This window comes from Chiloscyllium plagiosum, unplaced genomic scaffold, assembly GCF_037043375.1.
Source record: "Chiloscyllium plagiosum isolate Xiang-an unplaced genomic scaffold, Cpla_swu_hap1 HiC_scaffold_25, whole genome shotgun sequence".
Lineage (NCBI taxonomy): Eukaryota > Metazoa > Chordata > Chondrichthyes > Orectolobiformes > Hemiscylliidae > Chiloscyllium > Chiloscyllium plagiosum.
Genome location: NW_028270163.1, coordinates 62,541,011 through 62,566,722, shown reverse-complemented (window position 1 = coordinate 62,566,722; position 25,712 = coordinate 62,541,011). Strand labels below are relative to the sequence as shown.

Genomic DNA, 25,712 nt, shown 5'->3' with positions numbered 1-25,712 from the left:
CCCTACACCCCTCACTGTGACACTCTGATAATACCCCACACCCCTCACTGTGACACTCTGATTATCCTCTACACCCCTCACTGTGACACTCTGATAATACCCTACACCCCTCACTGTGACTCTCTGATATACCCCACACCCCTCACTGTGACACTCTGATAATACTCTACACCCCTCACTGTGACACTCTGATAATACTCTACACCCCTCACTGTGACACTCTGATATACCCCACACCCCTCACTGTGACACTCTGATAATACTCTACACCCCTCACTGTGACACTCTGATAATACCCCACACCCCTCACTGTGACACTCTGATAATACCCCACGCCCCTCACTGTGACACTCTGATATACCCGACACCCCTCACTGTGACACTCTGATATACCCCACACCCCTCACTGTGACACTCTGATAATACCCTACACCCCTCACTGTGACACTCTGATATACCCTACACCCCTCACTGTGACACTCTGATAATACCCCACACCCCTCACTGTGACACTCTGATAATACTCTACACCCCTCACTGTGACACTCTGATAATACTCTACACCCCTCACTGTGACACTCTGATATACCCCACACCCCTCACTGTGACACTCTGATATACCCTACACCCCTCACTGTGACACTCTGATAATACCCTACACCCCTCACTGTGACACTCTGATATACCCCACACCCCTCACTGTGACACTCTGATAATACCCCACACCCCTCACTGTGACACTCTGATAATACCCTACACCCCTCACTGTGACACTCTGATAATACCCTACACCCCTCACTGTGACACTCTGATATACCCCACACCCCTCACTGTGACACTCTGATAATACCCCACACCCCTCACTGTGACACTCTGATAATACTCTACACCCCTCACTGTGACACTCTGATATACCCCACACCCCTCACTGTGACACTCTAATAATACCCCACACCCCTCACTGTGACACTCTAATAATACCCCACACCTCTCACTGTGACACTCTGATATACCCCACACCCCTCACTGTGACACTCTGATAATACTCTACACCCCTCACTGTGACACTCTGATATACCCCACACCCCTCACTGTGACACTCTGATAATACCCCACACCTCTCACTGTGACACTCTGATATACCCCACACCCCTCACTGTGACACTCTGATAATACCCCACACCCCTCACTGTGACACTCTGATAATACCCCACACCCCTCACTGTGACACTCTGATAATACCCCAAACCTCTCACTGTGACACTCTGATATACCCCACACCCCTCACTGTGACACTCTGATAATACCCCACACCCCTCACTGTAACACTCTGATAATACCCCACACCCCTCACTGTGACACTCTGATAATACCCTACACCCCTCACTGTGACACTCTGATAATACTCTACACCCCTCACTGTGACACTCTGATATACCCTACACCCCTCACTGTGACACTCTGATAATACTCTACACCCCTCACTGTGACACTCTGATAATACCCTACACCCCTCACTGTGACACTCTGATAATACTCTACACCCCTCACTGTGACACTCTGATAATACCCCACACCCCTCACTGTGACACTCTGATAATACTCTACACCCCTCACTGTGACACTCTGATAATACTCTATACCCCTCACTGTGACACTCTGATATACCCCACACCCCTCACTGTGACACTCTGATAATACCCCACACCCCTCACTGTGACACTCTGATATACCCCACACCCCTCACTGTGACACTCTGATAATACCCCACACCCCTCACTGTGACACTCTGATAATACTCGACACCCCTCACTGTGACACTCTGATATACCCCACACCCCTCACTGTGACACTCTGATAATACCCCACACCCCTCACTGTGACACTCTGATATACCCCGCACCCCTCACTGTGACACTCTGATAATACCCCACACCACTCACTGTGACACTCTGATATACCCTACACCCCTCACTGTGACACTCTGATAATACTCTACACCCCTCACTGTGACACTCTGATATACCCCACACCCCTCACTGTGACACTCTGATAATACCCCACACCACTCACTGTGACACTCTGATATACCCCACACCCCTCACTGTGACACTCTGATAATACCCCACACCCCTCACTGTGACACTCTGATAATACCCCACACCACTCACTGTGACACTCTGATATACCCTACACCCCTCACTGTGACACTCTGATAATACCCTACACCCCTCACTGTGACACTCTGATATACCCCACACCCCTCACTGTGACAATCTGATAATACCCCACACCCCTCACTGTGACACTCTGATATACCCCACACCCCTCACTGTGACACTCTGATAATACCCCACACCACTCACTGTGACACTCTGATGTACCCTACATCCCTCACTGTGACACTCTGATAATACTCTACACCCCTCACTGTGACACTCTGATATACCCCACACCCCTCACTGTGACACTCTGATAATACCCTACACCCCTCACTGTGACACTCTGATAATACCCCACACCCCTCACTGTGACACTCTGATATACCCCACACCCCTCACTGTGACACTCTGATAATACCCTACACCCCTCACTGTGACACTCTGATAATACCCTACACCCCTCACTGTGACACTCTGATAATACTCTACACCCCTCACTGTGACACTCTGATATACCCCACACCCCTCACTGTGACACTCTGATAATACCCCACACCCCTCACTGTGACACTCTGATAATACTCTACACCCCTCACTGTGACACTCTGATATACCCCACACCCCTCACTGTGACACTCTGATATACCCCACACCCCTCACTGTGACACTCTGATAATACCCCACACCCCTCACTGTGACACTCTGATAATACCCCACACCCCTCACTGTGACACTCTGATAATACCCCACACCCCTCACTGTGACACTCTGATAATACCCCACACCCCTCACTGTGACACTCTGATAATACCCCACACCCCTCACTGTGACACTCTGATAATACTCTACACCCCTCACTGTGACACTCTGATATACCCCACACCCCTCACTGTAACACACTGGTATACCCCACACCCCTCACTGTAACACGCTGATATACCCCACACCCCTCACTGTAACACACTGGTATACCCCACACCTCTCACTGTAACACTCTGATATACCCCACACCCCTCACTGTGACACTCTGATATACCCCACACCCCTCACTGTGACACTCTGATAATACTCTACACCCCTCACTGTGACACTCTGATAATACCCTACACCCCTCACTGTGACACTCTAATAATACCCCACACCCCTCACTGTAATGCACTGATAAACCCCACACCCCTCACTGTAACGCACTGATATACCCCACACCCCTCACTGTAATGCACTGATATACCCCACACCCTTCACTGTAACGCACTGATATACCCCACACCCTTCACTGTAACGCACTGATATACCCCACACCCCTCACTGTAACGCACTGATATACCCCACACCCCTCACTGTAACGCACTGATATACTTCAAACCCCTCAGTGTGACACTGGGATATAGCCCACACCCATCACTGTAACACTGGGATATAGCCCACACCCCTCACCGTAATACACTGATATACCCCACACTTCTCGCTGTAACACTCGGATATAGCCCACACCCCTCGCTGTAACACTCGGATATAGCCCACACCCCACACTGTAACACTCGGATATAGCCCACACCCTTCACTGTAACACTCGGATATAGCCCACACCCCTCACTGTAACACTCGGATATAGCCCACACCCCTCACTGTAACACTCGGATATAGCCCACACCCCTCACTGTAACACTCGGATATAGCCCACACCCCTCACTGTAACACTCGGATATAGCCCACACCCCTCACTGTAACACTCGGATATAGCCCACACCCCTCACTGTAACACTCGGATATAGCCCACACCCCTCACTGTAACACTCGGATATAGCCCACACATGCTCATTGTCACATTGGTACACTCCAACCCTCCTGATAACTAGGTCAGAGGGAGAGAAGCTGAGATGCAATTTGAAATGTTTGTGTGATTATTTGAAACCAAAAGAGAAAATGCTGGAAAATCTCAGCAGGTCTGGCAGCATCTGTAAGGAGAGAAAAGAGCTGATGTTTCGAGTCTAACTGACCCTTTGTGTGATTAATTGAGTCTGGAAAGCAAAGCTAAGACTCGATTAAGAACAACATGAGTTTCGCGAGTTTGACTGGAATATATTTGAATTGAAGTCCTGAGGAATAAACAAGATGAGCCGATAGCACAGAGGTCTCTGTGTTAACAGAAAGGATGTGCCTTTTAAATTGGAAATGAAGAATTCTTTTCTTGGAGATGGTTCAGAGTCTCTCTTCCCTCAGGACAGTGGAATCTGGGTCACAATAGTTATCAGGCAGAAGTTGATAGTTTTTTGAATAAGATGTTTTTCAGGGGTATTGGGGGTATACAGGAAAGTGGAATTGAAGCCGCAGTGAGCTCAGTCATGATCTTGCTGAATGTCAGAGCAGGCACAAGATGCTGAATGGCCTCCTTCTGTTCCTAGTTTGGATGTACCTTCACCATCTTACACTGTCCTCTTCACAGTTTACAATGCTTCCAAGTTTTGTCTCATCTGCAAATTTTGCAATTGTGCCTGTTAAGACACTGAGTGAATCCTTCTGCTAATTCAAACCAAACACGCCCAGAAAAGCTCACCTCGCCCAATAATCTGTTAAAGTATGAGTGACAAAGAACTCCACAAATCTCACTATTTAAATTAAAAAATTTATTCTTTAACTCCCGAAGAGAACATTAAACAATAAGTATCTACAGCTGTCAGCCTCCTTTGTCTTAACGGCTTATCTATCTCCCACTCTGTAACAATATTCTGATCCAATAAAGCCTCTAAAATTTACACCAAATCCATTTCCAAAACCAGTAGTTGTCTCCGTGTGTTAAACTTCCTCTGTCAGGACATTTCCCCTGGACCGTCTTCCATCTGTTTCTGCAAAGATATTTCATGTGGAAAAGGTACCTGTCAGGGAGAGGGTCTACGGGCAGCCTATCGATGACAGTAGATGCTTCTTGTCTCTGGCTAACTGTTCAAAACGCCTGCTCTTTATACCCCAAAACATCATCTATTGGTTTGATGTTGTCAAAACAGTAAAATTCAAATTTGATTGGGTTTTAGATTCTTGGGGCATAATGTAAACTTATTGATTGTTGTGAAAACAACTAATTCTGAGTTACAGCTCAAATATAACATCTTCATATTGTCTAGTACACTCTGTGCCTGCTCTCAGTCACATGACAGGTGCTTGCCAACCTTTCAACTTCCACTCTCTCCAACATATAGTACCCACCTTCAACGCCACATGCCCCTACACCAAGGTTACTGGGTTCGCATTTCTGTCAGGAACAGCAAGAATCCAAATGCTGAACTACACCATAAACTGTCCTCCAGTTCAACCAGCATACACCATGACTCTCTGCTTCCTGTGACCCTGTCCTGTAGCTATGTTGTTGCTACCCTTTTCATTCCATTCATTAAACTAAATCCATCTCAGTTACTTCTTCTGAGACATTCAAGTGAATTATTTAGCAATGATTTGCTTTTAACACATCTGTGTTGGCTTTCCTTAATTAAGTCAAATAACTCCACAGAGGCTGGTATCCTATCACCAAGTCACCCTTTAGTTACACACAGAGAATCCTTGATGGTGATACAGCTCTCTCAGAGTGAACAGAACCTCTGACACTCCTGTTTGTATCTGTCAGCCAGGACGTCCTGATTGGAACCCAATATAGACCAGCAGGAGGCTGGAAGAACACAGCAAGCCAGGCAGCATCAGGAGGTGGAGAAGGCAACGTTACGCGTGTAACCTTCTTCAGGACTTGGGATGGGTGTAAGAGGAGCTGCAGATATAGGGAGTGGGAGGGGCAGAATGGTGAGGTGGTGAACACAGGCAGAGGATACAACCTAGTTGGTCGATGGGAGGCATAAATCAGGTTGGTAGCTAGAAGGAAGGGTCGATGAGAGCAATGGAAGAGAAGGGGAGGGGCTGGAAGGGGAGTTGGGTGATGGGAAGGCGGGTTATTTGAAATTGGAGAACCCACTGTCGAGTCCTTCGGACTGTAGGCTGCCCAGGCGGAGAATAAGATGTTGTTCCTCTGCTTTGTGGTCTGATTCGTTGTGGCGATGGAGGAAGCCGAGGATGGTCATGTCGGAAAGGGAGTGGGAAGGAGAATTAAAATGGGTGGTGACTGCGAGGTTAGGTTAACCCCTGTGGGCCTGTCAGAAACAGAACACACTCACAAATCAATCCGCCTGAGACAAAGCCTTGGAAACAAGAACAGTTTATTACAGTCTTGCAGGAACTGGACGCCTCTGCAATCAAGCAGAAATGCGCGCGGAATCAGAGCCTGTTAGCGTTCTTATTTAATTTACGAGTTTGCGGAATCAGACCCCCCTTTCCCACCCGATTCCCTCAGTAGGTAGTTATTCTCTTACCTGGCCATCCTGCTGTCCTGGTTACTCGGAGGAGAGAGTGGGGGATCAGAGCGGGGGATGTGCTGCTGGAGAAGCTCAGGCAGCATCTGGGGGGGGGGGGAGGGTCATCCCCGAGGAGGAGGGTCATCCCCGAGGAGGAGGGTCATCCCTGAGGAGGAGGGTCATCCCTGAGGAGGAGGGTCATCCCCGAGGAGGGTCATCCCCGAGGAGGAGGGTCATCCCCGAGGAGGAGGGTCATCCCCGAGGAGGGTCATCCCCGAGGAGGAGGGTCATCCCCGAGGAGGGTCATCCCCGAGGAGGAGGGTCATCCCCGAGGAGGGTCATCCCCGAGGAGGATCATCCCCGAGGAGGAGGGTCATCCCCGAGGAGGATCATCCCCGAGGAGGAGGGTCATCCCCGAGGAGGGTCATCCCCGAGGAGGAGGGTCATCCCCGAGGAGGAGGGTCATCCCCGAGGAGGATCATCCCCGAGGAGGAGGGTCATCCCCGAGGAGGGTCATCCCCGAGGAGGAGGGTCATCCCCGAGGAGGGTCATCCCCGAGGGGGAGGGTCATCCCCGAGGAGGGTCATCCCCGAGGGGGAGGGTCATCCCCGAGGAGGGTCATCCCTGAGGAGGAGGGTCATCCCCGAGGAGGAGGGTCATCCCCGAGGAGGGTCATCCCTGAGGAGGAGGGTCATCCCCGAGGAGGGTCATCCCTGAGGAGGAGGGTCATCCCCGAGGAGGGTCATCCCCGAGGAGGGTCATCCCCGAGGAGGGTCATCCCTGAGGAGGAGGGTCATCCCCGAGGAGGGTCATCCCTGAGGAGGATCATCCCCGAGGAGGAGGGTCATCCCCGAGGAGGATCATCCCCGAGGAGGAGGGTCATCCCCGAGGAGGGTCATCCCCGAGGAGGGTCATCCCCGAGGAGGGTCATCCCTGAGGAGGAGGGTCATCCCCGAGGAGGGTCATCCCTGAGGAGGATCATCCCCGAGGAGGAGGGTCATCCCCGAGGAGGATCATCCCCGAGGAGGAGGGTCATCCCCGAGGAGGGTCATCCCCGAGGAGGAGGGTCATCCCCGAGGAGGGTCATCCCCGAGGAGGGTCATCCCCGAGGAGGGTCATCCCTGAGGAGGAGGGTCATCCCCGAGGAGGGTCATCCCTGAGGAGGATCATCCCCGAGGAGGAGGGTCATCCCCGAGGAGGATCATCCCCGAGGAGGAGGGTCATCCCCGAGGAGGGTCATCCCCGAGGAGGGTCATCCCCGAGGAGGGTCATCCCCGAGGAGGAGGGTCATCCCCGAGGAGGGTCATCCCCGAGGAGGAGGGTCATCCCCGAGGAGGGTCATCCCCGAGGAGGAGGGTCATCCCCGAGGAGGGTCATCCCCGAGGAGGAGGGTCATCCCCGAGGAGGGTCATCCCCGAGGAGGAGGGTCATCCCCGAGGAGGGTCATCCCCGAGGAGGGTCATCCCCGAGGAGGAGGGTCATCCCCGAGGAGGGTCATCCCCGAGGAGGGTCATCCCCGAGGAGGGTCATCCCCGAGGAGGAGGGTCATCCCCGAGGAGGGTCATCCCCGAGGAGGAGGGTCATCCCCGAGGAGGGTCATCCCCGAGGAGGGTCATCCCCGAGGAGGAGGGTCATCCCCGAGGAGGGTCATCCCCGAGGAGGGTCATCCCCGAGGAGGGTCATCCCTGAGGAGGGTCATCCCTGAGGAGGAGGGTCATCCCCGAGGAGGAGGGTCATCCCCGAGGAGGGTCATCCCCGAGGAGGAGGGTCATCCCCGAGGAGGAGGGTCATCCCCGAGGAGGGTCATCCCCGAGGAGGAGGGTCTCCTGGAACATTCTGGTTTGTTGGGTCGCCCCGATGTAGAGACACCCGGGGGGAGGGGCGGGGGCGGGGCGGGGGCGGGGCCCGGTCTGTTCCAGAAGGTTCCCGAACATTCCCTGCGCCCCTTGGGTCGTGGAGAGGGAACCCCGGAACTTCCGGTGGGAACACGGAACGGAAATGCAGGGCGCGGCGTTCCCTGCGGCGGACCGGAGGTGACGGACAGGCCGGAAGCGGTTGGCGGACGGAGCGGAGTGACGGACAGGCCGGAAGCGGTTGGCGGACGGAGCGGAGTGACGGACAGACCGGAAGCGGTTGGCGGACGGAGCGGAGTGACGGACAGGCCGGAAGCGGTTGGCGGACGGAGCGGAGTGACGGACAGACCGGAAGCGGTTGGCGGACGGAGCGGAGTGACGGACAGACCGGAAGCGGGTGCAGACGGAGCGGAAGTGGTGTCCACGCGGCGATGGCGGAGCGGGTTCAGTGGCGGCTGGAGGAGAGACTCCCGGAGCTGGAGCAGCTTCAGAGGGTGGGGCTAGTGACCGGGTCAGAGGTCAGGTCAGTGTCCGGGGGGTCAGTGTCCGGGGGGTCAGTGTCCGGGGGGTGGGGGGGAGTGTGTGTCTGTGTGTGTCTGTGTGGGTGTGTGTGTGTCTGTGTGTGTGGGTGTGTGTGTGTGTGTGTGTGTGTGTGTGTGTGTGTCTGTGTGGGTGGGTGTGTGTGTGGGTGTGTGTGTGTGGGTGGGTGTGTGGGTGTCTGTGTGTGTCTGTGTAGGTGTGTGTGTGTGTGTGTGTGTGTGTGTCTGTGTGGGTGGGTGTGTGTGTGTGGGTGGGTGTGTGTCTGTGTGGGTGGGTGTGTGTGTGGGTGTGTGGGTGTCTGTGTGTGTCTGTGTGGGTGTGTGTGTGTGTGTGTGTGTGTGTGTCTGTGTGGGTGGGTGTGTGTGTGTGGGTGGGTGTGTGGGTGTCTGTGTGTGTCTGTGTAGGTGTGTGTGTGTGTGTGTGTGTGTGTGTGTGTGTCTGTGTGGGTGGGTGTGTGTGTGGGTGTGTGGGTGTCTGTGTGTGTCTGTGTGGGTGTGTGTGTGGGTGGGTGTGTGTGTGTCTGTGTGTCTGTGTGTGTGTGTGTGAAGGGGGTTAATGTCTCGGGTACAGTGACCCTCACTCAGAATGATGTTGGTTTTCTCTGAAGCAGAGTCGGGTTCAGTCAGGCTTTAGATCAGAGGGTGATGCTGGAAAAGCACCAGCAGCTCAGGCAGCATCTGAGGGGCCGGAGAGTCCAGTCCACATCGATGTTTTCAGGCTGGCCCACGATGGGCAGGTGGCCTCCTGCACAGTCGCTGTATTATTTTTATTTGAGTGTTGACAGGGGTTTTGGTTTTGTGTCGGGCGTGCCTCAGTGTTGATTTTTGTTTGATATTCACATCACATGAAGCACTTTTTGAAACGTAAATTCCATGAAGGTAATTGTCTCACTCTGACCGATGAGTTTTTGCTGTTTGGTTTTGAAGAGCTTTGATGAAGAAGGTCACAGCTTTGGAGCACAAAGTGCACAGACGAGCCCTGAACAAGGAGAGTTTCATCAGCTACATCCAGGTGTGTGAGTCACAGTGGAGCCAACATGCTCTGACTGATCATGTCATTGACTGTCACAGTGATCCCCCTCCCTCACCCTCTTCCCTCCCCACATGAGTGAATTCTCACTGATATGCTGTTTTGTGTTTCAGTATGAAATTAACTTTCTGGAATTGATCAAGAGACGGCGAGTGGTGAGTGAGAAGCAAGTTTCTGTGAAAAGCTGAGTTCATGTTTGAGTGTCACTTTCTAAACACATCACTGCCTTCCCCTCACAGCGAGCTGGCTACCACTTTAAGAAAGAGGAAATCGAATACGCTATTATTAATCGCATTCATGCGTTGTTCAGGCGAGCTCTCTCAAAGTGGAAGGTAAGGCTGGGGTGTCGGTGGGGGGGGTGTCCTGGAGAGCCCTGTGGGCAGCTTTGTGGGAGTGGGGATTTCAAGAGGAGCACATCTCGTGGCTATGAGGTGGTGACAGCTGTGGGACTGGAAGATTATTCCTGCACATTGACTGTTGATGTTAACTTTCTGTTTCAAAGGCGGATGTCCAGTTGTGGCTCTCACACATCGCATTTTGCAAGAAATGGGTAAGAATTTCCTTGTGTTACTGACTGTATTTCTGCTGATATTAATCTCTCTCACTCAGTAATTGCTTTCCCCGACCCTGTTGAGCCCTCATAGCTGTGATGTTATGGCTGCTGTTTCTTTCTTAGAATGTCAAGTTGAAGCTGAGCAAAGTGTTCTCCGAGATGTTGGCCATTCATCCAGACAAACCAGGTAACCAGCTGACGATTGTGTTTCTGCCCCTCATTGGTGTGAGTTTATCTGGTGTGTAGGTCAGTCTGAGGAGCTGTGCCTGGAGGGGTGTTCGGTGCTACTTTGCCAGATTCATTTTTTCCATTCATTCTGTTGCAGCTTTGTGGATGATGGCAGCAAAGTGGGAGATGGAGGATCAGTTATCGTCAGAAAGTGCCAGACATTTATTCCTGCGAGCTTTGCGTTTCCACCCCGAATCTCAGAAGCTGTACCAGGAGGTAAGGCTGCTTCATCAGTGGGCTTCCTTCCTTGATGTTGAAACTGACGGAGAATGAGCTGGAAACTGGAGGGCAAAGATTCCCCAATTCAACTCATTCTTGGGTCCAGTTTGATAGAAAGCATGGACTATATTCCTGTACTTAACAAAAGTTCCTATTTCATTAAAGTAATTAGTTTCTAACTGCAGGCTGAGTCCAAAACAGCCATCATGTAATCCTACGATGATCTTTAATTCTGTTATGAGCAGCCCCTTACTTGCAGACGCATAGACAAGAAAATCATTAATGGACAGCTGGAAAACAAGGTTCTGTAGTGACTGTAACAAGGTCAGCCAGATGGATCTCAGAAGCTGAGTTCCCTGATTGGGGCTGTTAAAGTGGTCCAATCAGAGAGCCCAGGCCAACAGATTGATCACACAGCACTGCCCTTTGATGTGAAGGGCAGTGCTTGTCACTGGCCACCCGGGTGTTTTCCTATCTTCCTGGTGGTGGAAATTGAATAAAGATTTGTGCACTTTGTGTCTCTCACTGTGTCTCACACCTGCACACACACACCATGGGTGCTGGGGATAAAATAAGCACTACCGCACTTAGGTGGTAGTGTGGGGGTTAAATTAAAAAAAAGAAAAAAAAAACAGGACTTCTCACTCGTGTGTAAAAAAAAGATAAAAACAAATAAACAGGAATGCCCCTTCACTTTGATTAAAAAATAATAATCAGGAGGGGCAGAGGTTCTGCTCACTCTGAGAGCTGCTCCTGAGGAGCTGGATCAGTGTCGAGGACTGTCCCCGTGTAAATAACGGGCGACGGGATACCCAGCTGGAGTTACTTCAAGTTCTTTCATCTTTGTTCACAATGACAATCAAATTACTTATTTTTGTTTTCCAAAGCAGTTCTTTCTCATTTCAGTTCACAGTTAATAAACATAAAAACAAAAAGTGGTGATCTTTGTGACCTTGTCTTTGGCAGTATTTCCGGATGGAGTTGATGCACACCGAGAAGATGCGGAAGGAGAAACAGCTGCTGGAAACAGCAAAGCTGAAGCTGGTAAAGAATTGGAGCCTGGGGGGCTGGGGGTTGTAGGCGTGGTTAGGACGGGGAACGAGGGGGTGGACGGGGAACGAGGGGGTGGACGAGGAACAAGGGGGTGGGCTGGGGGCTATAGGCGTGGTTAGGACGGGGAACGAGGGGGTGGACGGGGAACGACGGGGTGGGCTGGGGGCTGCAACGCTTAACAAGCACAAGGGTTAGAACAGTATGTCGGGGCAGGTTGGGTGTATTGGTCCTGGGGGTGTAGGCTGGTTTTATTGGGTGGGGTCGAGTGATGAGGGAGATATTGATGGAGTGCATGGTGTACATGCTAATGGGTTTGGATGTGAATCTCTGCAGTTGGCAGGATGACTCCAGTCGCTGAGACTGCTGCTGCACCAATTGTGTAACAATGTTGGGAGAGACCTGTCACATGTTTTCTGTCCCCAGACCGAAGCAGAGTATCCAGAGGAGATTGTCCGTGGACACTTGGCTCGTATTGTTTACAAGAACGCCATTGAGAAAATCCCCGGTGAGTGAGTGATCCCACTGTGGTCGTGGTCGCGATGGGGAGCATGGGTCCGCACTTACACCCGCAATGTGGAGCGGTGGTCTCGCCCCCGATGGGGAACGCGGGTGTGCGCTCCCGCCCCCGATGGGGAACGCGGGTGTGCGCTCTCGCCCCCCATGGGGAACGCGGGTGTGCGCTCTCGCCCCCCGATGGGGAACGCGGGTCTGCGCTCACGCCCCCGATGGGGAACGCGGGTCTGCGCTCACGCCCCCGATGGGGAACGCGGGTCTGCGCTCACGCCCCCGATGGGGAACGCGGGTCTGCGCTCACGCCCCCGATGGGGAACGCGGGTCTGCGCTCTCGCCCCCCCATGGGGAACGCGGGTCTGCGCTCTCGCCCCCCATGGGGAATGCGGGTCTGCACTCTCGCCCCCCATGGGGAACGCGGGTCTGCGTTCCCGCCCCCGATGGGGAACGCGGGTGTGCGTTCCCGCCCCCGATGGGGAACGCGGGTCTGCGCTCTCGCCCCCGATGGGGAACGCGGGTCTGCGCTCTCGCCCCCGATGGGGAACGCGGGTCTGCGCTCTCGCCCCCGATGGGGAACGCGGGTCTGCGCTCTCGCCCCCGATGGGGAACGCGGGTCTGCGCTCACGCCCCCGATGGGGAGCGCGGGTCTGCGCTTCCCCCGCCCCCGATGGTGAATGCGGGTCTGCGCTCAAGCACCCGATGGGGAACGCGGGTCTGCGCTTCCCCCGCCCCCGATGGTGAATGCGGGTCTGCGCTCAAGCACCCGATGGGGAGCGCGGGTCTGCGCTTCCCCTGCCCCCGATGGTGAATGCGGGTCTGCGCTCACGCCCCCGATGGGGAGCGCGGGTCTGCGCTTCCCCCGCCCCCGATGGTGAATGCGGGACTGCGCTCAAGCACCCGATGGGGAGCGCGGGTCTGCGCTTCCCCCGCCCCCGATGGTGAATGCGGGTCTGCGCTCAAGCACCCGATGGGGAGCGCGGGTCTGCGCTTCCCCCGCCCCCGATGGTGAACGCGGGTCTGCGCTCAAGCACCCGATGGGGACCGCGGGTCTGCGCTTCCCCTGCCCCCGATGGTGAACGCGGGTCTGCGCTCAAGCACCCGATGGGGAGCGCGGGTCTGCGCTTCCCCCGCCCCCGATGGTGAATGCGGGTCTGCGCTCAAGCACCCGATGGGGAGCGCGGGTCTGCGCTTCCCCCGCCCCCGATGGTGAACGCGGGTCTGCGCTCAAGCACCCGATGGGGAGCGCGGGTCTGCGCTTCCCCCGCCCCCGATGGTGAACGCGGGTCTGCGCTCAAGCACCCGATGGGGAGCGCGGGTCCGTGATACAGAACGTGGAGATTGTGCACTCTTACTTTGTTTCTTTTTTGCTCAGATGTTCTCGCACTCTCACACTCTCCTTCTCTCTGTGTCTTGTGTTTATCTCAGGGGATGCAGAGTTCCACCTCTCATTTTGGAAAATTGCCGAGATGTTTGATTTCACGCAGGACATTCGGAAAGAGATAGTGCAGGAGTGAGTATGGGGGAGAGTGGGGGTGTGGAGCTGGATCTGAATGGCTGGGGTGATGTGCTCAGTTGGGTCATCTTGTCTCTCCAGCCTACAGACTCTGCATGCTAACCAGCCAGTGTGCTGGGACTTTGTGGCCAGGCAGGAGTTAAATACAGACTTGCTGCCGGTGTCAGCCTGCTCCAAACAGACAAAAGCTTCGGATATCGCTCAAAGAGAGGAGAGGTGCTGGGCTGTGTATGAGGAAGCCGTCGTCTCTGTGCCTACAGGTCTGTATATATTCCACTGAGGCTTGGATATCAGGGAGAGTGGGAGAGGAGACAAGACCATAAGTTGTAGAAGCAAAGCTAGTCCATTCGGCCCGTCGGGGTTTGTAATTCATTCGTGCCTGAAATGTTCTCAACCTCATTCTCCTGTATTCTCTCAATAACCCTTGATTCCTTTACTAATCACAAACTCAGTGATGTGACCCCCGTAGTCCTTTGTGGCAATGAATCATGATCCTCTGGCTGAAGAAGTTCCTCCTCATCTCAGTTCATCTCCCTTCACCCTGAGGCTGTACCCTCGGTCCTAGTCTCTACCACGTTACTCTGTCCAGGTCTGTCAGTATTCATCCTTTCAAACCCCCATCATCCTTTCAAACTCAATTGTGCACAGCTCCAGAGTCCTCAACCGTTCCTCATGGCAAATCCTTCATCCCTGGGGTCATTATTTTAAACCTTCTTTGGATCCCCTCCAGCACATCCTTCCTTTGATACAGGGCCCAATATTCCCAGTGCAGTCTGACCAGAGCCAATATACAGCCTCAGCAGTACATTCCTGCTCTTGTATTCTAGCCCTCTCAAAGTGAACACTAACATTGTATTTGTCTTCCTAACTGCCAACTGAACCTGCACGTTAACCTTCAGAGAATCTTGACCTCGGACTCCCATCTGCCACTTCTTTGCTCAGTCTCCGAGCCTGTCCAAGTCCTTCTGCAACCTCCCCGCTTCCTCAACACCTACCTGTCCCTCCACCTATCTTTCTGTCATTTGCAAACTTACCAACAATGTCCTCAGTTCCTTTATCTAGATTGTTAATGCATAATATGAATATTTGTGGTCCCAACACTGACCCTGTGTAACTCCACTAGTCACTGGCTGCCATCCTGAAAATGACCCTTTTATCCCCACTCTCTGCCCTCGGAGAGTCAGCCAATCCTCTATCCATATCAATACCTTGCCTCTAACACCATGAGCTTTTATTCAGCAGCTTCTTGTGCAGCACCTTGTTTGTGAAAGGCCTTCTGGAAATCCAAATAGATCACATCCACTGGCTCTCCTTTGTCTAATTTGCTCATTACCTCCTGAAAGAATTCTAACAGATTGGGAGGGAGGCAAGGTGGGTGAGAAGGGAGTTGAATGAAGTAATGATAGGTTGAGAGGGGTCAGGATGGGCTGGGGGGTGAGAGGTCGGGATGGGCTGGGGGGTGAGAGGGGTCAGGATGGGCTGGGGGGGTGAGAGGTCAGGATGGGCTGGGGGGTGAGAGGTCGGGATGGGCTGGGGGGTGAGAGGGGTCAGGATGGGCTGGGGGGTGAGAGGTCGGGATGGGCTGGGGGGTGAGAGGGGTCAGGATGGGCTGGGGGGGTGAGAGGTCAGGATGGGCTGGGGGGGTGAGAGGTCAGGACGGGCTGGGGTGAGAGGGGTCAGGATGGGCTGGGGGGTGAGAGGTCGGGATGGGCTGGAGGGTGAGAGGTCAGGATGGGCTGGCGTGAGAGGGGTCAGGATGGGCTTGAGGGTGAGAGGGGTCAGGATGGGCTGGAGGGTGAGAGGGGTCAGGATGGGCTGGAGGGTGAGAGGGGTCAGGATGGGCTGGAGGGTGAGAGGGGTCAGGATGGGCTGGAGGGTGAGAGGGGTCAGGATGGGCTGGAGGGTGAGAGGGGTCAGGATGGGCTGGAGGGTGAGAGGGGTCAGGATGGGCTGGAGGGTGAGAGGGGTCAGGATGGGCTGGAGGGTGAGAGGGGTCAGGATGGGCTGGAGGGTGAGAGGGGTCAGGATGGGCTGGGGGGTGAGAGGGGTCAGGATGGGCTGGGGGGTGAGAGGGGTCAGGATGGGCTGGGGGGTGAGAGGGGTCAGGATGGGCTGGGGGGTGAGAGGGGTCAGGATGGGCTGGGGGGTGAGAGGGGTCAGGATGGGCTGGGGGGTGAGAGGGGTCAGGATGGGCTGGGGAGTGAGAGGGGTCAGGATGGGCTGGGGGGTGAGAGGGGTCAGGATGGGCTGGGGTGAGAGGTCGGGATGGGCTGGGGGGTGAGAGGGGTCAGGATGGGCTGGGGGGTGAGAGGGGTCGGGATGGGCTGGGGTGAGAGATCGGGATGGGCTGGGGGGGTGAGAGGGGTCAGGATGGGCCGGGGGGTGAGAGGGGTCAGGATGGGCTGGGGAGTGAGAGGGGTCAGGATGGGCTGGGGGGTGAGAGGGGTCAGGATGGGCTGGGGGGTGAGAGGGGTCAGGATGGGCTGGGGTGAGAGGTCGGGATGGGCTGGGGTGAGAGGGGTCGGGATGGGCTGGGGTGAGAGGTCGGGATGGGCTTGGGGGGTGAGAGAGGTCGGGATGGGCTGGGGGGGTGAGAGGGGTCGGGATGGGCTGGGGGGGTGAGAGGGGTCGGGATGGGCTGGGGGGGTGAGAGGGGTCAGGATGGGCCGGGGGGTGAGGGGTCGGGACGGGCCGGGGGGTGAGGGGTCGGGGCGGGCCGGGGGGTGAGGGGTCGGGATGGGCTGGGGGGGTGAGGGGTCAGGATGGGCCGGGGGGTGAGGGGTCGGGATGGGCTGGGGGGTGAGGGGTCGGGACCCGCCGGGGGGTGAGGGGTCGGGACCCGCCGGGGGGTGAGGGGTCGGGACGGGCCGGGGGGTGAGGGGTCGGGGCGGGCCGGGGGGTGAGGGGTCGGGGCGGGCCGGGGGGTGAGGGGTCGGGACGGGGTGAGGGGAGTTGAACTGGATCTTTGGAGCAGCAGTTTCCACACCTTAAATCTCTCACTGCTCCCTTGAGTGGGGAGTGCTGGTGCTTAAAGTTGGGGCCCAGTTACTTAGTCACGGCCTGCCTCTGGCCTTTCTGAGCTGCTGTTTTCTGATTACAGAAGCCATGTGGAAATGTTATATCAGTTTCTGTCTGGAAAGGTTTAAACGGAAAACTAACAATGAATTTCTTCGTAACAAGGTGAGTTGGAGAGGCTGATATCCCAATGCCTGTGATTATTGTTCTGCTGTCCCTTGTATCCTGATCTCTCTGGCTGTGCAAACTCATTCACTCACTCTGTGTTTCAGAGGCTGAACAAGGTGCTCAATGTTTTTGAAAAGGCGCATGAATCCTCGCTGTTACCCCAGGCTCTCTACAAGCAGTGGGTAAGATTCATAATGTTCTCCTCCCTCATAGAGGCCTTCACAATGATAATATTAAACTTAGACAAGTTGTTTTCATTTCTGAGGGTGTTCAGGATGGGAGATCTTTAATCTAAAATAAGCTAACAATAAAGCCCGTAGGGAATTCTAGAAAGCCTCTTCCCTGGTGTGGTGTGATGTATAGGAGAGGGAGCGGTGGAGGTGAATCAGTCTGAGGAGTAGGAGACGGGGGGGCGCTGAAAACACAGGCTTTTCAGAGCACAGGGAAGTGTGCAGTGGGGTTCCACAGCAGGCAGCACTAGGATCATTGCTTTTGTTACATTTACAGGACAGATATCAGGTAGAAGGAGTCTGAAATATGAAACATGATAATTAGATTAGATTATTTACAGATTAGATTAGATTACTTAGTGTGGAAACAGACCCTTCGGCCCAACAAGTCCACACCGACCCGCCGAAGCGTAACCCACCCATTCCCGTACATTTACCCCTTACCTAACACTATGGCCAATTCACCTGACCCTGCTCATCTTTGGACTGTGGGAGGAAACCGGAGCACCCGGATGAAAACCCACGCAGACACGGGGAGAACGTGCAAACACCACACAGTCAGTCGCCTGAGTCGGGAATTGAACCTGGATCTCTGGCGCTGTGAGGCATCAGTGCTGACCAATGTGCCACCGTGCCACCCACTAATAATGTAGCAAGTAGGGTGTAGGACAGCAGCACACATCAGAATACAGTCAGGCTGGGGAAGCAGCGAGGAAGACAGCAGATACAATTTTAATTTACAGATGGGAAGTGATGGGGCGGTGACACCCAAGGGGTATTATTATTGGATTCTTTAATCCAGGCACCCTGGGAGCATTCTGGGGAGCCGGGTTAATCCAGACACAGGGAGCATTCTGGGGAGCCGGGTTAATCCAGACACAGGGAGCGTTTTGGGAGCCGGGTTAATCCAGACACAGGGAGCGTTTTGGGAGCCGGGTTAATCCAGACACAGGGAGCGTTTTGGGAGCCGGGTTAATCCCGACACAGGGAGCGTTTTGGGGAGCCGGGTTAATCCTGACACAGGGAGCGTTTTGGGAGCCGGGTTAATCCAGACACAGGGAGCGTTTTGGGAGCCGGTTAATCCAGACACAGGGAGCGTTTTGGGGAGCCGGGGTAATCCCGACACGGAGCGTTTTGGGGAGCCGGGTTAATCCAGACACAGGGAGCGTTTTGGGGAGCCGGGTTAATCCAGACACAGGGAGCGTTTTGGGGAGCCGGGTTAATCCAGACACAGGGAGCGTTTTGGGGAGCCGGGTTAATCCAGACACACAGGGAGTGTTTTGGGGAGCCGGGGTAATCCAGACACAGGGAGCGTTTTGGGGAGCCGGGGTAATCCAGACACACAGGGAGCATTTTGGGGAGCCGGGGTAACTGATGATGACCATGAATCCATTGCAAATGACCTTTAGGGGAGGAAACTGCCATCCCTGCCTGGTCTGGCCTACATGTGACCCGAGACCCACAACAATGTGGTTGACTGATAACTGCCCTCGGAGTAATTAGGGATGGGCAATAAATACTGACCCAGCCAGTGACTCCCTCATCCTGTGAACGAATGAAAGGAAGTGGACCTTTGGAGTTGGGACTTGGAGAGGCAGCCTTATCTCCTGGGGCTTGTCTCCCTGACACACTCATGTTCTTATATCCATGAAGATGGTGGTGCCAGTTGATGTGTTATTAAAGAAACTCTGCTCTCTTATTAACTCATTAGGGGCATTGAAAATAAAATTCTGGATTAGTGGTGCTGGAAGAGCACAGCAGCTCAGGCAGCATCCAAGGAGCTTCGAAATCGACATTTCGGGCAAAAGCCCTTCATCAGGAATAGCTTTTGCCCGAAACGTTGATTTTCCTGCTCCTCGGATGCTGCCTGAGCTGCTGTGCTCTTCCAGCAACACTAATCCAGAATCTGGTTTCCAGCATCTGCAGTCATTGTTTTTACCGCATTGAAAAAAAAAGCCAATCAAATTAAATCAATCCTGGACTGCAAATCCCAGGAAAACTGAAAAGTTGCTGAGAAATTTAACCAGGATAATACCAAGGTTATATACTGACACCGGGAATGTGGGGATTGCTCTCCTTAAATGAGTGGGTCATTGATCATGAACCATTTTCTCGAGGAACTAGTGAGTTTTGAGAAGATTTGTAACTTAGGTTGAGGTTCTGGATGTCGGTTTGCTCGTTGAGCTGGAAGGTTCATGTTCAGATATTTCGTCACCCTACTAGGTAACATCAGTGAAGCACTGGTGGTATGGCCTGCTTTTTATTTGTGTTTAGGTTTCCTTGGGTTGGTGATGTCATTTCCTGTGGTGATGCCATTTCCTGCTCTTCTCAGGTGGTGGTAATTGGGATCCAAGTCAATGTGTTTGTTGATAGAGTTCCGGTTGGAATCTCATGCCTCTAGGAATTCTCGTGTGTGTCTCTGTTTGGCTTGTCCTAGGATGGATGTGTTGTCCCAGTCAAAGTGTTGTCCTTCCTGAGGGTACTAGTGAGAGAGGGTCATGTCTTTTTGTGGTTAGTTGATGTTCATGTATCCTGGTGGCTAGCGTTCTGTCTGTTTGTCCAATGTAGTGTTTGTTACAGTCCTTGCACGGTATTTTGTACCTTAGTCTCTAGGACCTGTGTCAGTTGATGGAGGTCAGAGATATAAAGTCGTTAGAAAGGAAGAAGAGGGGAAAGATTCTGATTCTCTCAGGTTTACCTGGGCCAGTGACCCTGGTTTAGCCAGCTCCTGTGGTTTCCCTGGACTGCACAAGTCTGCCTTTTGTGGTTTGCGTGACTTCCCAATGATTGATTTGAGTGGGCAGAGAGCTGCTGTCTGTAATTGCTTAAATCCTGCTTTAATTGTTTATAATGTGTTGTAGCTTCAATTGTTAGTGGACCTTGGGGATGCGGAGAAAGCAATTCGATTGGTCAAGTCTGCAAGCGCTAATTTTGCCGGTTCAGTGCAGATGTGGCAGAGCTGCCTGGAGATTCTGATCGAGCTGCAGAGTCCAGATGTCAGCGCCATCTTCCAGCAGGCTTTCCAGAAGGTCCCTGTCAAGGTGAGATACAGCCTGAGCACATGGTGTTTTGTAGCTACCTCCCATGTAGTATTGCAGTGTGAGTAGGAGTGCAGTATCCAGTGTGAGGAAGGCCTTGCACTGACCTGTTTTCAGAACCTTTCCCTTGTGAATGGCACTGTACCAGCGGGAGCTGGAAGAGTGTTTCCAAAGTGTCAACCTCTCAGGAAAGCAACTTACAACAAGAGCTGGACAGGGGAGTCACTCAGAGCACAGGAGCTCAGTTATTGTAAAAGATTTTCATTTGAGTTTGCAAACTTCAGCTAAGGCCATGAGAGAACGTTCTGGAAGGTGCATTGTGAGACTGGAGGCAGCATTCCCTGAGAGCTCGTTAGGGCTTTCCCTGTACCATGTTTTGGGAGCAGCATTCCCTGTTTTCCCATTCAAGCTGCTGCCAGCCAGTGACTGGGCATTAGGCCGGAGTATTAAAATCAGATCTGTGCTTTCTCCATCCCAACCCTGCTTCAGAATCCGCTCCGAAGCTCTGTGTAGGCTGTCATGACCATCCACAAGGTACATACTGATAAGGCCATTCACTCCAATGCTGTGCACCTAACCCCCACATTTCAGACTCAAACTCTTTCTGGAATGATTGCAAGGTTTAATCTCTCTGCTCATTGCGCCAGTCACATGTTGATTGTCTGTATTTGCAGCTGGGATCTGTGATTCCCTGTTCCTTTTTCAAATGCATTTTCCCCAAATGTCTTTCTCATTGCTCCATCTATAAGCCCATGTCCTTGCAGCCTCCTGTTCTGTGTATCTGTGTCAAGCACTGGGACAGCTCATTTAGACCACAGTCATCTCCCTCTTCAGGAATTTATCTGCTACGGTTTAACTCCTTTTTTTTCTATCACTCTTTGAGTCGAATTAATCATGATGAACCTTTATCAGCTGCTGTCTGGTGACTTTGGAATCCACTGCGCACTTTCTCCACATTACCTGTACCTAGCGAGTTTTGAGAAGATTTGTAGCCCAGGTTGAGGTTCTGGATGGAGGTTTGCTCACTGAGCTGGTAGGTTCATTTTCAGATGTTTCATGACTGTGCTGGGTAACATCATCAGTGAGCCTCTGGATGAAGCTTCCTCTGGAGACTCACCGAAGATGTTACCTTGTATGGTGACGAACCATCTGAAAATGAACCTTCCAGCTCAGTGAGCAAACCTCCATCCATTACCTGTGCTCATATCCCAGGCTGCTTTATTTGTACCTGACCTTTTTTTACTACAATGCCATCTGCTTCCTGTCCTCTCTCTGCTCTGTCATTGTGCTTTGACCTAATCAAAGCTTGTTTGCATCTTCCCCTGTTCTGTTCCTGCTGCTTCTCTTGAATTTTTCCGAGTTTCACACTGTCTTTGCTGACTGTCTCCCTCCTCTCTTCCAGGACGCTTTGCCACTGTGGCTTCTCTGTTTGGATTGGAGTGAAAGTAGAAGTAGTGTTCAGGAGACTGAGTCAATGTATCAGGTAAGTCTCAGACCGAGCTAAACTCTGCACAGGCTGCTATGAAGGTCAGAGACTGACTGCTTTTTCTCTGTTGATAGCGTGCACTACAGACACAGGTTGCAGCTGCCTCTGTCGCTGTGAAAGAGAGATACCTGGACTGGGCCCTTAAGACCGGAGGCTACAAGAGAGCACGGAAAGTCTTCACTCGGTGCGTAGGAATTCACTGTGTTTCCTTAATGTGTGGAGCCACCTGAGGGGAGAAAGTCTGGATCTCTATTAGCAGCAGCGACTGCGCTTTAACACCTTAATGTGGAAACACCGTTCCAAACTAAATAACGAGCCAGGTGCCACTGGTCAGTATTTAGGAATTGAAGAAATGACTTTAGTGAGCTGGAGAGTACACCGTGGGGGGGGTGCAGCTATGTCAGGTATCCTTGATACCTTTGCCTGATGAAAATCCATTTTGAAAACTCCAATTGACCCCAAACCTCATTACTGTTGAGGGCTGGGAGCTGCAGAGGGGTGAGAAAGTGATTCCAACCTAGCCCAGAGTGACCAGGCTGTGTAATTATATCGCAGTTTCACCACCATCAGGTGGCCCATTGTGCGTTAGAGTCGGTGAAATACACAGTGAAATGTCATGTATTGAACTAATATGTGCACAGAACGATCCCGCAAATACCAATGTAGTAATAATCAGCAGCTGTAGACCATTCGGCCCTTCAATGTGATCAGGGCTGACCATTCAATTCTGCAGCAGGGCGGTGCCGGACTGTGCAGTGGGAGTGAACCGAGAGCCCTGTGACCCAGGAGAGAGAGTGCTGTCAGCTGGGCTACACTGACACTGCCACCCGAGAACGTAGCTCACGCTCTCTCGACCCTGTCACTTCATTCCTCACCTTAAATCTCAGTTAGATCCTACCATTTAACTTTGAGCTCTCAGGAATACAAGCCATGCCTTTATACCCGGCATCTTCAATCAAACTGGGTAGTTCCAGGAAAATTCTAGTGACCGTACACCTCTCTCCCAGAAAGGCCCATATAAGGAACACAGGATCCAATGGGAATCTGGATTTGAGTCTGGATGTTGGTTTAAGAGCTGAGCTGGATCAAAGGGCCTTTCCTAGTTCCTGTTCCTCAGATTCTGAAGCAGTCTGCATCCAAATACAGCAAGATCTGGACATGTGACAAGTAACATTCGCCTCCCACAAACACCAGGCAATGACCATCTCCAATAAAAGGCAATCTACTCATTATCCCTTGACATTCAATGGTGTTACCATCACTGAATCCCCCACTGTCAACATCCTGGGGGTTACCATTGACCAGAAACTGAACTGGACTCACCACCTAAACAGCAGATATAAGAGCAGGTCAGAGGCTGGGAATACTGCGGTGAGTAACTCCCCTCCTGACTCCCTAAAGCCTGTCCATCTTCAAGGCACAAGTCAGGAGTGTGAGGGGATACTCCCCAACAACACTCCAGAAGACTGACCCCACCCAGGACAAAGCAGCTGCTTGTTTGTCACCACATCCACAATCACCCCCTCCCTCCATCACCAGCGCTGAGTAGCAGCAGAGTGTACTATCTACAAGGTGCACTGCAGAGATGCACCAATACTCCTTAGACAGCTCCTTCCAAACCCACGACCAATTCCATCAGGAAGGACAAGGGCAGCAGGTACATGGGAGCACCATCCCCTGAAAGTTCCCCTCCCAAGTGAAAAATATCTCGCATAGGGTCTGAACAGAGCACAAGTTTAGAAAATATTTTGTGAATGGGTTCTCAGAACGGGATATTTTAACAGCATGGAATGGCTAACAGACAGCCTCTGTTGGGAAGGGAGAAGGGGATGGGGAATTACTGGGAAGTGGATTGGAAATGACTGTATAAACTGACCCAACTGGGACAGCAGCCCCAGTGACTGGGGAGACTTGATTTGCTGTACATTCTGACAACCCACTGAGAAGTTTGGAACGAGCTGTCACCATCTCTTTTCTGTTTTGTTTCAGTCTTTGTGAAAACAGACCCTTTTCTTTAGAGTTTTTCAAGAAAATGATTGCAATTGAAAAGCAGCAGGTGAGTCTGAGAGTCTGTGGGAGCTGCGGTAAGGGAGGGCTGGTGGGAGTGTGTCCCCCAATACCTGCAGGAACCGAGTCAGTGCCTGGGTGCACTGACTACAGCGAGGACTGTATTGCGAGCAGTTTGGGGGCTGCAGTGTTTAAAGACTGAGGGCTGCCTGGAGAATCCAGGATGAGGTGGTTGCTTGCCCATTCCTTGGGTGATATCCAGTCTCAGTTTGTAATGTTGGTGTGTCTTTTCTCCATCAGGAATACAGTCGAATGGAGCGTATCAGGGAATATTATGAACGGGCACTAAGGGAGTTTGGATCCACAAATGCTGGTAGGAATCTGAATGGCTGTTTGTCAGAAGCTAACATTGTAGCATTATTAACATAGGAGCAAAAAACCAGACTTTCAATGTAAAGGATGGGGCAGCATAAGATTAGATGGAGAGTAAAGCTTGCTCTATACTGTCCCCATCTCTCACTCCCAGGACAGGGACAGCACCGGGTTAGATACAGCGTAAAGCTCCCTCTTCTCTCAAATTGAAAGTAAATCTGCCTTGATAGTGTCTCCATCAAACACTCCCAGGATGGGGAAGGCACAGGGTTAAACATTGAAATGAATAGTGGATGTCGCAGAGATTGTGGATTGCTGAGAGTGATTGTAGTATCTGATTCCAATCCTTTCTTGAGGATTGAGGCTTTGCTAGGGCCTGCTAGGCTATTTGAGAGGGCAGCTCAGAATCAACCACATTGCTGTCACATGTCTGGAGTAACCTGAAAAGGACAGCAGATTTCCTTCCCTGATTCAAGGGATTTCCACCCACTAGTTGTTTTGGTGGAGTTCTGATTTCATCAGCTACTGTAGTGATTCAGACCTATGGCCCGAGAATATGAATGCCTCCTAATTACTAGCGCAGTGTCGTACCAATACACCATCGCCTCGGTGTCAAGCTGACGCTTGTGTGTGCTGCCTTGTTTCTGGTAACTCTCCACCGGGGGGTTGTGGGTAATTTGTAGTCACAGAGATGTCAGCTCCTCCATTTCAGTGTGACTGTTTCCTGCAGATCTGTGGCTGGAGTATATCAAGGAGGAGCAGGGGCACCCACAGGGTAAGCCTGAGCTGACGGGTCAGATCCACTGGAGAGCCATGAAGGTGTTGGCTGGAATCGAGGTGGAGCGGTTTGTGTCTCAGTACACCCTGCTACAGACCGGGCACTTGTAACTTCACCAACATCTCATTCTGGACAAAACCTTCAGCTTGTCAACATTTGAACGTTCCCAGTCATTCCTGGAATCTGTCGCCGTGTGGAGGAGTCTCACACGGATTTAAAGTTTATCTTGTTTGGATCTCAGGATCTCTCCTGTGTCCCAGGCAGACCCTGCTGGTGTGCCTGGGGCAACACTCGGACCCTGTCTGTCTGAACTTGGCCTGTAATGTGTTATTGATGTATCTGAGCGATCTCGATGTGAATGAGAATAAACCAGGAAGCTTTACATTGGAGCTGGAACGCTGAGCTCTGGAAATCTGAACTTTGTTTGACTGAGGAGTGTTCGTGGGTTGATCCCAATTTTCTGCGGCTCGTACTGGATCTGCACAGACAAGGAGAGGGGAGGCTGGGGGTGGAGTGGGGGAGGGGAAGTGTTGAGAGGCGCAGGAGGCATGGGGTGTTGGGTGGGGGAGTGGGAGGGGTGGGGCTTTAGTGTTGAAGGGTAGGGGATATTGAGGGGCAGGGATT

At 52.7% G+C, this 25,712-nt stretch overlaps 1 protein-coding gene across 2 annotated transcripts; it reads left to right on the top strand.

Moving 5' to 3' along the window:
- The first annotated feature begins 8,436 nt into the window (after nucleotides 1-8,436).
- utp6 (UTP6 small subunit processome component) lies at nucleotides 8,437-25,490 on the top strand. 2 transcript variants are annotated; one of them, XM_088000795.1, is made up of 19 exons: nucleotides 8,440-8,872; nucleotides 9,816-9,900; nucleotides 10,032-10,073; nucleotides 10,158-10,250; nucleotides 10,421-10,468; nucleotides 10,595-10,658; nucleotides 10,797-10,915; nucleotides 11,885-11,962; nucleotides 12,395-12,476; nucleotides 13,907-13,991; nucleotides 14,076-14,254; nucleotides 17,095-17,174; nucleotides 17,282-17,359; nucleotides 20,269-20,448; nucleotides 21,848-21,928; nucleotides 22,006-22,115; nucleotides 23,921-23,987; nucleotides 24,239-24,311; nucleotides 25,041-25,490. In XM_088000795.1, the coding sequence occupies exons 1-19, from the start codon at nucleotides 8,781-8,783 to the stop codon at nucleotides 25,196-25,198; spliced, it is 1,794 nt and encodes a 597-aa protein (XP_087856921.1). In that variant the 5' UTR covers nucleotides 8,440-8,780; the 3' UTR covers nucleotides 25,199-25,490. The 2 variants fall into 2 exon arrangements, with proteins under 2 accessions (XP_087856922.1, XP_087856921.1); XM_088000796.1 differs by lacking the exon at nucleotides 23,921-23,987 and having other exon boundaries at nucleotides 8,437-8,872; nucleotides 25,041-25,179.
- The last annotated feature ends 222 nt before the right edge of the window (nucleotides 25,491-25,712 follow it).

Bases quoted from the DNA above. Each gene is read 5' to 3' on its own strand.
- utp6 (XM_088000795.1), top strand. From the start codon at position 8,781: ATGGCGGAGCGGGTTCAGTGGCGGCTGGAGGAGAGACTCCCGGAGCTG. The intron at 20,449-21,847 runs GTGAGATACAGC...CCTCTCTTCCAG, and splicing joins TCCAGAAGGTCCCTGTCAAG to GACGCTTTGCCACTGTGGCT. The intron at 21,929-22,005 runs GTAAGTCTCAGA...CTCTGTTGATAG, and splicing joins AGACTGAGTCAATGTATCAG to CGTGCACTACAGACACAGGT.